General features: G+C 40.1%; 1 protein-coding gene across 1 annotated transcript in view; it reads right to left on the bottom strand.

Annotated features, from left to right (window-relative positions):
• The window catches only part of adamts12 (ADAM metallopeptidase with thrombospondin type 1 motif, 12), a 159615-nt gene that overhangs the window by 67164 nt on the left and 80187 nt on the right, over window positions 1-12264 (bottom strand). Inside the window, exons 9-11 of the mRNA XM_041234881.1 lie at window positions 9341-9485; window positions 5600-5692; window positions 3514-3659 (exon numbers count right to left, since the gene is read on the bottom strand). Coding sequence (XP_041090815.1) covers window positions 3514-3659; window positions 5600-5692; window positions 9341-9485 — 384 coding nt within the window. The remainder of the gene's footprint in view (window positions 1-3513; window positions 3660-5599; window positions 5693-9340; window positions 9486-12264) is intronic.

Raw genomic sequence — 12264 nt, 5'->3', positions numbered from 1 at the left:
TAACGATCAATCAGCGCCCAGCCACCTGATATAAAAGGAGGCCTCTGCTTCTCATTTGGGGAGAGGGAGCTGAGGAAGCAGCTTGTTTTTTTTTGGTTGTTTGGAAAGTTTGAATCCAGTGAAGGCATTGCCCAGCCTGGAAATTGTTATTTTTGTAAGTTTTGCTTTTTGTCTTTCTTTGTGTTTAAATTGCTTTATTTTGGCCCTTGTGCCCTTTCATTTTTGTGTTTATTTATAATAAAATAGTTATTTTTTTGAACTGCAGTCTGTCTCTGGGCCTCTTTCCACTCGCCAGCCTGTCACATTTGGTGTCAAAGTGGGATAGCGCCACCTAGAGGCTCAGAGCAGTATTTTTTTTTGTTTTGTGGAATTTTTGGGATAATTTTATTTTATTTTTTTTTTGAAAAAAAAAAAAAAAAATGGGAAAGAGCAGACAGCGGCAAAGGCAGGAAAAGCAGCAGCAGCAGCTGAAGAAATGTAAGCTGCTGCAACCACCGCTGGAGGACCCGGCCAGCCTCTTCCCCTGGTGTTCCTGGTGTGGGAAGGAGGACCATCGTTGGCGGTCCTGCCCAGACGTGCCACCGGCAAACTGGTGTGGCCGGGAGGAGGACGGCCACAACTGGGCAGGATGCCCCTACAACCAGGCCCAGGAAGAGGTGCCGTGTTCACCCCGGGCATCAGGGGCCACCCCACTACCTCCAGCACCACCACCTTCACCACCGTCCCAGGAGATCTGGGACTGGTTGATGCACCCTGAGGCAGACCTCGTCCACGATCTCCCCATAGTTATCAACACGCTGTGGCGTCGAGATGGGGAGAGGTGGGAACAGTGGGAGGAACAACACCACCCGGCCTCCTTCCCAGAGGTTGCCCTCATGGTGGTTAATTACCTGGCTGTAGACATGGGAGATGCCCCGGTCACTCCAATAAAGAGGGGTGAGCCGCCTTCCCGAGAGCCAGAGAGGGGTGAGCCGCCTTCCCGAGAGCCAGAGAGGGGTGAGGAGCTGCCGTCGCTCCCAGAGCCAGAGAGGGAGGAGGAGCTGCCGTCGCTCCCAGAGCCAGAGAGGGAGGAGGAGCTGCCGTCGTCCCCAGAGCCAGAGAGGGAGGAGGAGCTGCCGTCGCTCCCAGAGCCAGAGAGGGGGGAGGAGCTGCCGTCGCTCCCAGAGCCAGAGAGGGGGGAGGAGCTGCCGTCGCTCCCAGAGCCAGAGAGGGGGGAGGAGCTGCCGTCGCTCCCAGAGCCAGAGAGGGGGGAGGAGCCTCCGTCGTCCCCAGAGCCAGAGAGGGAGGAGGAGCTGCCGTCGCTCCCAGAGCCAGAGAGGGAGGAGGAGCTGCCGTCGTCCCCAGAGCCAGAGAGGGGTGAGGAGCCTCCGTCGTCCCCAGAGCCAGAGATGGAGGAGGAGCTGCCGTCGCTCCCAGAGCCAGAGAGGGGTGAGGAGCCTCCGTCGCTCCCAGAGCCAGAGAGGGGTGAGGAGCTGCCGTCGCTCCCAGAGCCAGAGAGGGGTGAGGAGCTGCCGTCGCTCCCAGAGCCAGAGAGGGGTGAGGAGCTGCCGTCGCTCTCAGAGCCCGAGAGGGAGGAGCCGCCGCCGCCGCTTTCAGAGCCCGAGAGGGAGGAGCCGCCGCCGCTTTCAGAGCCCGAGAGGGAGGAGCCGCCGCCGCCGCTCTCAGAGCCCGAGAGGGGAGGAGCTATGGCCCAAGGATGCCTGCCTTGCACCGCCCAGGGATGCCACGCCCGCTCCGCTCAGGGATGACACATTTGGATCGCCTGGGGGGAGTTGGCCGATTGCGGCCGGTGTACGTTGTACATGGGGGGAGGTGTGTGGCAGAGCAAAGCTCTGCCCTTTAAATTGGCAGGGATGGGGTTAACTTCCCCTACCTGCCTGGGTTTATTATGTTCAGGTGGCTGGGGTTGATTAGTTGATTAGGTTGATTAACAATCAATCAGCGTCCAGCCACCTGATATAAAAGGAGGCCTCTGCTTCTCATTTGGGGAGAGGGAGCTGAGGAAGCAGCTTGGTTTATTTTAGTTGTTTGGAAAGTTTGAATCCAGTGAAGGCATTGCCCAGCCTGGAAATTGTTATTTTTGTAAGTTTTGCTTTTTGTCTTTCTTTGTGTTTAAATTGCTTTGTTTTGGCCCTTGTGCCCTTTCATTTTTGTGTTTATTTATAATAAAATAGTTATTTTTTTGAACTGCAGTCTGTCTCTGGGCCTCTATCCACTCGCCAGCCTGTCACAGGGACTCGAGCATGGAGTAGCCACATCCTGAGCTAAGACAGAGTATAGAACAGAGCCTTGAGTGAGGCAAGATAAGCACAGTGTGTGGCCGGGAGTCCGCTCTGACTCACATGGTGAGAACCCCCCTGAAGGTCAAGGGAGGCTGAAGCCTGCCCTGAGGTCGGGGAAGTGAGATCACTTGCCCCCCAAAAGGATGGACCCCCAGCTCCTCACCAAATCTCCCACACCGTGAGACAAACAAAAGACAGCACATGCCAGCGCATAACAAACAAAAGACTAGAAGGACAAACGGGACAAACAGGAGGATGGTTAGTAATTTAGTAGGAAGTGACTGTGTATACCTGTTGCTCAGTGGAGAGGAAAAAACCCCTTGAGGCTGATTAGGGTAAAACCTATAGTGGCCCCGGCAGACAGGTAGTCCCCACTCCGGGCAAGTTAGGATTTTTAGAAGGAGCAGCAACTATATTAGGGAAGGATGAATAAATGTAGGAATCCACTGCAGAGGAGAGCCAGCTCCCCCACATTCGTGATCAGGCTGGGGGGAAGGGGAGAGTCGAGGAGGGAGGCCTGCTCTGGAGGCGAGGGTGGAGAGGAGGGAGGCCTGCAAGGAGGCAAGGGTGGAGAGGGTGGAGAGAAGAGAGGTCTGCTCGGAGGCGACGGTGGAGTCGAGGAGTGAGGCCTGCTCTGGGGGTGAGGGTGGAGAGGAGGGAGCCATGCGAGGTAGCGAGGAGGGAAGTCTGCTCTGGAGGAGAGGGTGGAGAGGAGGGAGGCCTGCTCTGAGGCGAGAGTGGAGAGGAAAAGGCCTGCTCGGAGGCGAGGAGGAAGGTCACAGCTATAAATGTATTATTTTATGTTAAAATCTTTGTGGCCATGATCATTCAGTAATTTTTTTTTAATTTTTATTTTTAGCTGTGTCAAGATTTATACATATTTTTATACATTTATTTTTGCATGTGTATATGTAGCACACATGGGTTCCTACAGCGGGCTGGGGCTGTGACACCCATCAAGGGAGGGAGCTTTGGATAGGATTTATAGTACTGATTTACAATTGCTGCATTTTCTGCAAGACTAGGGCTCCGGCTCCGATTGTTAATCGTTTGTTTTTACTGTTATTTGAAAACAGAAATTAAAAGGTGTATTCCAGAGTTTTTAGCATATTATTGTAGAAAAAAAATATTGGTAATAAAAGGTGAAACATTCTAATGAACAACAATGATGTTTTGAATGAAGGCACAACGCTGAAAGTTTAATGTGCACTAAATGCAGTGCATTACTCACTGTGGGTTGTTGCACTGTCTCTCTGCAGACTGAATTCCAGCACCACAGGTCCGTGTGCAATGGGACCAGGAACTCCACATGCCCCATTTCCCATTCGTTTTATCAGGGCGCTTCCCCACAACCACACACTCTCCAGAAAGACACCACTGGATAGGAAACAAACATCAAAGACACAGCATAGCAAATGAGATGAATATTTCTACACTACATATCATTTATTATATATTGCCTACACATGTCAAGAGTCCACTCAAAAAATATTTTCAGTGTGACCATATTTATGAAGGAGACAGAAAAGCAAGGAAAGGAACAGAAACAAAAACATTCAGTTTAATTTAATTCTTTACATACTCAGGATGTACCCCCCCCCCCCCAAAAAAAAAAAAGAAAGAAAGAACTACTGATGCTTACTCTTAGTTCACAGTATTTTGTTTTTACTGGCCCCAAGACAGAAATTCCAGGTTTGCCTGGATTGCCTTAGAAGGTAAAATATGGTGGAGACCACATTTCATAACAAATAATTACAAAAATAAATAGTATGCAAATTTTGAGGGTATACATTTGTGATTTGACTGTCCATAATTACACTTGTTTGCACACCAGTAAGCAAAAATGAACACCTATGCTACATCAGTATCTGTCTTTTCCTTATGCAGTTATAATACACCAGCTTGAAACTGTATTGTAAAATTAAAGCCAAGAGGAAGGGGAAAAAAAGGACTGCCATACGATTCTGTCCAACTATGAATGGAATAAACTACATTGAACTAGAGTTCATTAAAATATGTTGAAATGTCTGGCCCATAGAGAATTTGAACTAGAATATGGGGCAAATTAAATCCTACATTTATAGTACTGAACAAAAAAAAAATATTTTATATTATAATTGGTTATGTGTTTGCCCTGGATTATAAGCACCTCTTTGTACATTTAATCTCAATTGGTTTTCCCAGCTGGTAGTGTCCATTTTCTCTTCCATTACAGTGTGTGGACGAGCTGCTGTAATTATCCAGGCTCCATGATAGATTTAATCAAGCAGAGAGTGGCTAGGTACATAATTTGTGCACTCGCAATCAAGGACTAACCATGAAACCTTTTTATTCATAAACAATATGCTGGAGTAATTCCCCTTTAATATGTTTTTGTCACGCTGCTGCTCAATTAAAAGCAGTAGAATCTGTTAACAAAAAACATGATAATTACGCAAAATATGTCTCCCTCATTAATCCTCACCTATACAATAAATAAAATACCAATTAATGGCCATCAAAGATTGTCTTCTCTGACAGTTGGGCATAATCTTGTTTTTAAAAAACACATATTTACCCAAAAGCAAAAAACAATCTTAATAAATGCTCCGGAGATGAACACGGATAAACCCATAGGACTGGTCTATATCTGTTGTATATATTCAAATTACATTATACGTGGCAAATGTAATATGAAAATCCAATGGATTTTATGTTAAATAGATAAAAGAAAGATAAGGCACAGATAAAATATTCACAGATAAAATATGAGTGCTTTTAATTAGAGCTGCTGTGAACACATTCGTCTGGAATTTGAACAGCTTCGAACAAGCCCTGTGGAGCTCACTTAAAGTATTGGCACTGTTCGTAAAAATGCCTCTATGGAGCTTGCATCTCAAATTAAAAAAATGAAGCTTAATAGACTGTACAACTCTGCTATGTTTTTCTGCATATAGGAAGTCTGACATGCATTTAAACTTGTTGCTACGGTAACCGGCTTGTTAAACGCTATATATTATTAGATTGTAGCAAACTTGGTGTTACACACCTTACAGCTTGATGCTCACAGTAAACTGCTACAAGGCAGTTTTGAATATTATTGCTGTTGTTTCTACTGGAGTGTGTTTATTTTTCTGCAGCTAGAATTGTAACTGGCACTAGATGAGAATAGTATGTCAAGTTTTTACTATTAATCTATCTCAAGGGGGCTTGTGGGTTATTTGGCTATCCTCGATTGTGCAACATCTACAGTACTCTATGGAGACTTGTGGTGTTTCCTCTATAAATGCAGTGCAATAGTCCAGTTTGTCAAAAGTCTTTTAAGAAAATACAAATACCTTTTCCTTTCCACACCAGGTGCCATCTGCGGCTGCATCCAGCTTGGAACGACACGATCCATTTACTGAGCACCAAAGGGTCTGGCACACATTCTGCAATTATAAAATATGGAACAATATATATTTACCAAAATAAAGACTAAACTGCTCAAATTAATTTGCAAATTGTATCCCTTTGCATGTATAAATTGTATGACTTTTTAATTTTTTTTAATTGCAAATCAGTTTTCACAAAAAAAAAAAGTCAGATTTTGATATTCTTTCCCAGACCAAGCAACTGGTATGTGATGACTATTTATTATAATAGCAAATAAGCATCCATATATTTTATTTTAATCAAATTTGAACGAGTGGTTCTGAACATGTAGCTTACATTAGGACAAACAATAGGCTAGATCGCAAGCAAAAACTAGAACAGCATGACCTAGATTCAGAAGAACTTGTGCCAAGGAATGTTCATACCAAGTTTCAGTGCAATTTAAGCAGTGGTACTCAATAGATTTCTAAACAGTTAGTGTGGCATACAGTACATACATGCAGCATATCCATGTTGTCTAAGATATTCACATTTCAAGGGATAATACGTGGTTGACAAATTATGACATTTTAGATTCAGTTCTACTTTTTTTTTTCTTTAACAAGTATTTAAGGGTATAATGGTTAAAAAAAAAAATAAAAAAAAAAAAAAAAAAAAAAAAACATCAACACTAACCTCTTTAATATTTTGTTAGGTTACACACACATACAAACACAGGGTGTTCAAATTGTGAATTGCAATGCACAGTATACTTCACAATATAATATAATCACAGATCAGAATTGTTGTGAAAGGACTGGCAGATCCCATAGCAAATTAATAACCAGATGTATCTTATTCAAAGAAGTGTTCTGATTAGTACAGGTAAAAACTGTCAAACAACTCATTTTGGTCTTTCCCATTGCTATAGTTATAGGATTGAGTATTTTGGTGTATGGTTCAAATGGTAATAACATACAAGTACAATAATCATAACAGAAAATGACAAAACAAACAAGTGTATTTATTTACTATGTGTCATTATCAATTACAATAACTATAGGATTTTTTAACCAACAATACATAAACTGATTCTATAGGAATCTTAAATTAAGTTATTTAAAGACTAAATAATGTATGAACTTTCAATGATGGTGTGTGTGTGTGTGTGTGTGTGTGTGTGTGTGTGTGGTGTGTGTGTGTATATATATATATATATATATATATATATATATATATATATATATATATATATATATGCTCGCTGGTGAGTGTGCAAAACACGGGGAAAATTACGCCGGGCGCTCCTTTAATGCTGGCCAAAACACAGGAATGTTCGGGGAGCGCTGACGCGCTATTTAATAAACAAACACAAAGCAAAAATAAACAAAACAAACATCTATCTCTTTTTCGAGCACTAACTAAAAACACAAACAGGAACCTAAACTATCTTGCAGGACGGCTAAGCTGTTTACCCGACGACTAAACAAACAAAACATACCACACAGGTTTAACTCAGATCAAAAGGTTTTTACACTACCTTTATTTTCTATGCTTCAGCACACCATCAAGCGGGCTTCTAAACACACCAGCAGCCTAGAAGAGACTGGCTGCTTTCTTTAAAGGTCCTGCACCTGTCTCTAATTTACAATGATCACCAGGTGCAAGGAATAATTAATAATAAAACAAAATTTATAAATTACACAAATGTGCATTTGCACTTTTTTTTTTTTTTTTTTTTTTTTTTCAGCAGGGTGGAATTAACCCTCTCCCTGCTCACAATATATACAGAGGAGGAGGAGGGCTGTAGTGGAAAATTATTGACCCGAGGGAAGACTATTGTTACCAACAGGGGGCTATAATGCCCGAAGCCACAGACACCCTGGAGGTAACAATCGTCTTCCAGAGGGGCATTTCATTTTTCACTACTAGGGGCTGAGTCTGCGGTACATATTTACTTTATATGTTTTGTTTAAATATAGCTGATACAGCATAAGTAAATAAATAAATAACAAAAATAAATAACAGAAAATGTTTTTGAAGTTAATACCGCATAGTCAAAGTTTTTTTTGGCGTACAGCTCTCCACCTGGCTTGCTGACTGGTGCATAATCCAGTTCATATCCCGGCCGTCATATTTGTTTACATCGTCGAGATTAATTTGTTTGAATTTCAGAGTCAGAAAACAGTAACTGATTTTTAGTTTTTAGAGCATCTTTCTTTTGTAGTATGTTTTGTAATTCATTTTCTGTTAAATCAGAGAATCGCTATTTTACAGCTTTTTCACATTCAGCCATTTTATTCTGTTGTGAGGAGTGCAGAGGAGAAGGGCGTCCGTTTGAAAAGAGGCGGGACTGACAGTGATGTGAACAAATCACATGACAGAGATAGATAATTGCCCGCTGGTGTAAGGATGTTAGGGCAACAGTTCAATCTATTTTTGCTCCTATAATGAGATTTTAATCAATCACAGGGCAGAATTTTTCCAACCACTAATGATATTATATATATGTATATATGGTATATATACTATATATATATATATATATATATATTATCTATATATATATATATTATATATATAATATATATATATACCCTTGGACTTATTATATATATTTGGACCTATATATATATATACCATTGGCTCCGAGCGAGGTTACGCTCTTACATAAATGTAGTACTCTTATAAGGAGTAACTGCTCACATAACCAATTAGTAAAAACAAAAATAGCTTTGTACACATGTGGATTCTCACAGCTAAAACATAAATGTAATACAAGCACTCAGACACATCAACAAAAAAAGAAAAAGCACTAAAAAAAGCATAACAAAAGCTAGGCAAAGAAACATAGATAACTTTATTATGTTTTTATTATAACACTGCCAAATAAAAGCTACATTAATATCAAATGTATCATCTTATTCATACTACTAAATGCAATGCAGACAATTTATTGTAATTTAGTGGGAACTGATTAATGTATTTTGATAATAGCTTTGAAGGAAACCTTCAGAGGTACAGACTACAGGTTCCAACCTCAATTGTACTGGCGAAGACAAGTGACTCTTGTGGGATAGCTTACTTACTGATTTTGTTAAGCGTTTTCAAAACATTTTAGATAAGAAATATTTTTGTATACAAACTCTAATTATAATTTGTAACAGTTCTTGAGCAATTATTTTGAACTGTACACATACATTTAAAAATATAGTAGAGTATGTTTGTTAAAATATTTTGTAATGATTTTGTTTTACATATTTATGCACCGTGCCAAATATAAATCATTTGATAAAGATGGCAATTTGCACAATGTACTCCAGGCTATCGCACTCAGTCTCATTAGTCCAAAATAAAAAATGAACAACAAAAGTTGTTATGATCATAATTTATAAGTACTGTCACAGATTCACTGAATCTTTATTAATTTTATTTCTATTTGATTTGTCACTGTATGCAGCATTTTGCACAATTCTGCTGGATATCTACTGCCACTCTGCTCAATATTTGAAGATGGTCTTTTCACCAAACACTTCTACTAGATTCAGCCATGCTTGATTAAAGAACTGTAAATGGGACCAAGAAGAGAACTGAAGACTTTCCACTCCAGTGTTAAAAATCGACATGTACAGCATGGCACAAGGGATAATAAATAAAAGATTATACATTGTTTAAATACTTATGGACACAACTGTTATAGTAAAAAATAAAGTAAAATAACTTGCCTCAACCTCATCACAGAAGGTGGTGTTGGGTCCGTACTGGAGCTGACACTGCTGGTGGATGTCATAAAGAACTCCAGGAGCGACAATCGGGGCTGTCAGGACTTTTTTAGATGGACGATCGTCCAAACATGAGCCCCAGCCACGACTGCAAAAAAACATAATCCCAAGTGTTATGGAGATGAAGAGGGAGAACATGTAGGGCCATCCCTCTCTACTCTAAAACAACAGATCAGGTTTCCGTTTCTGTATCTAACTATGCACTCGACAGAAACATTACTTTTCTAGGTACATAAAACATCACACAGAAACACACAGACAAACTGCGCTTTTATGCTGTGTGCATAACCAGAGAATACGCACTGTTTAAAATGTGTTAATAAAACCAAAACCCAGATGACTGGATTAACAGCGCCATTAAGAAAAAGAAAAGAAAGTTCGATTTGAAAAGTTTTCAACCATTTTAATGCTAAATAACCTGGGAGTGGGAGATATTTTGGGAACTGCTGTAGTGAAGAGATAAAGAAAAAGAAGGTTGACTTAAAAAAAGAAAACTTTTTGAGGGAAGGTTAAAGTAATTTGTGGGGATCAGCAACTAGATTCATGTCACTGTGCTGTGTGCAGCATCACAAGTATAGGTTTTTGAGGTAGTAGTGCAGGTAGAATAGTTTGTAGTGCTTATTTAAATAGCTCATAAAATTGCCTGATACAGCCGACGTGGTTTCTCTATCATTAAAATATTCTGTGACCAACTTATATTTTTTATTATAATCAACACAGTTGCTGGTAGATTTTAGCCACTTCACTTCAGTTTTGCTCATTCTTTATATTTTAATGGTTGTAAATGGTCACAATTATAGTACATAGATAAATATTTTCTGTACTACACAAGGTTACTTCAATCAATTTCTATGCATTAAACCAGTTTTTTTTATTATTTTTCTTTTTTACCTCTTCAAGAGCAAGGATATCCCATTTGTTCATTCTCATTTAAGAATAAATCCCCATGTTCTTTTGTGCTAAAGATATTTCTGAAAGTTAAAAATAAGTTGTCTCTTTTTTGGGGACTGCTCGTCTTTTATAATCATTGATAATCTGCAGTGTCTCATTTAAAACATGTTATCCCTGACTCCAAGCCACACCTATAATTAAATAAGACCAAAAAAAAAAGAACAAAAAGACCCTGTATTTGAGACAGATTAAACTTTTAAAAAATCTAAAAATGTCAAGGTGCCAGAATGAAATATTACATTATGACTAGAGCTTTTGAAAAAAAAAAAATCGGTGGATAGCCAATAAACACCGGAAAAAACTGTGGAAATGGTTAATCAATTCACTTTGACTTTACCCTTTTCCCATTGAAAAATAAAACCTACTACAAGAATATTAATAAATACATTTACCAGTGCTGCTGGGCAATGTCCCGCCTTCCTAACTTGTATCTATCATTGATTTGTTCTGAATACTTTAAACCCACCCCAACTACTGAGTGACAGCACATTCCTACACTTCTATTGGAGACTCCGCTTGCGAGATTTAAAATGAGATTACAATCAGGAAAGGAGGCTTGTTAGCGGGATTTAAAGCTGTATTACAGTTAAGATACAGAGGATTTAAAACAGAACTGTGGCGAAATGTACAAAAATGCCTACACACAAAAACCCCAGAAGAATGTGCCCAAGACCATAGGGATTTTGTTGTGGAAAACAGCAAAGGAAAGAAGGTACAACTTAAGTGTGCACGTTCTGTCGAGTTACTATTATACACATTTTGACAGAAAAAAAAAAAAACACTCAAGCATTTGCAACGTAACTGTAAACATAATTTCATACAGTATATCAAAAACGAAAGCCCCGAAAAAAGAAAATTTCATAAAACTTGAAAATAGCTCAAACTAAGCATCAAAAAATAGAATTAATAAAAACTGAAAAACAGAAGTCCTAATTATGACTTTACGTTGGCTTTATATAGGACTCCATGACATAAATTTATTACCCACTGCAATCTTCTAAATGCATCTTGATTGACAGGTCTCCTCAAGTGGCTAGTATTTCCCTAGACAAAACAGTGTTTCTACCCTGAAGGTGAGTGAATGTCCTCCGATCCCACAAACATACTAATTCCCTCTGTACAACCAGGAGCTCTACAGCAGATGTCTACAAGCTACCGGTGCTGCAGCTGTCCTCTTTGAGCTCCTTGTGTGACACTGGTTCTCCTGGGGCTTAGAGAGGCAAACCTGCACTCCTCTGACCATGTGACTTACCCTGCACACCATTCAGGGACTCCATAGTTGTCTCCTTGTGTAAATAAATAAAATGAACACTAATAAAAATGTGGTGGAGAGGAGATGGAGGATTGTCACAAAGACAGCCGGAGTGGGGGATGTCAGACCAGAAACAGGAACCAGGAAATAAACAGAGAGAGGGGTGGAGTTTGGTGGAGCTGAGCGAATGGTCTCGCTCAGCATTTAATGAATGAACAGACAGTAAATAAAAGGTTTGTAACAAACAAAAACACAGGACATGACACTGGCAGCCAAAACAAAGAGACAAACAAAACGGACTAACACTAAACAAAACACGGTGAGCAGATATTTTACTTAATACTATTACAATTACCTCCGTCTCCAATCCCATTCTCCACTCACCGAACACACAACCCGAGTGGGTGAAAACATGCAGCTTTTATGCAGCTGTACTGAGTCTTGATTGCGAATCAATCATTCAATTGGAGTCGTGGTACAACTGCACGTGAATTAATAAAGTGCAATTCCCCGTGCTCACATATTATTACGTTTTACTTGCACGTGAAATGCTGTGCAATCCTCGTGCCTAAATACAAATATACATTTTAAACACTTGTGTTACACAGACCTGTTTATATCCCGTGTACCAATGACTATACACCAACATTAACACACAACATAT

This window comes from Polyodon spathula, chromosome 2, assembly GCF_017654505.1.
Source record: "Polyodon spathula isolate WHYD16114869_AA chromosome 2, ASM1765450v1, whole genome shotgun sequence".
NCBI lineage: Eukaryota > Metazoa > Chordata > Actinopteri > Acipenseriformes > Polyodontidae > Polyodon > Polyodon spathula.
Note: the sequence above shows the minus strand (reverse complement) of the source record. Positions and strands in the feature narration are given on the sequence as shown.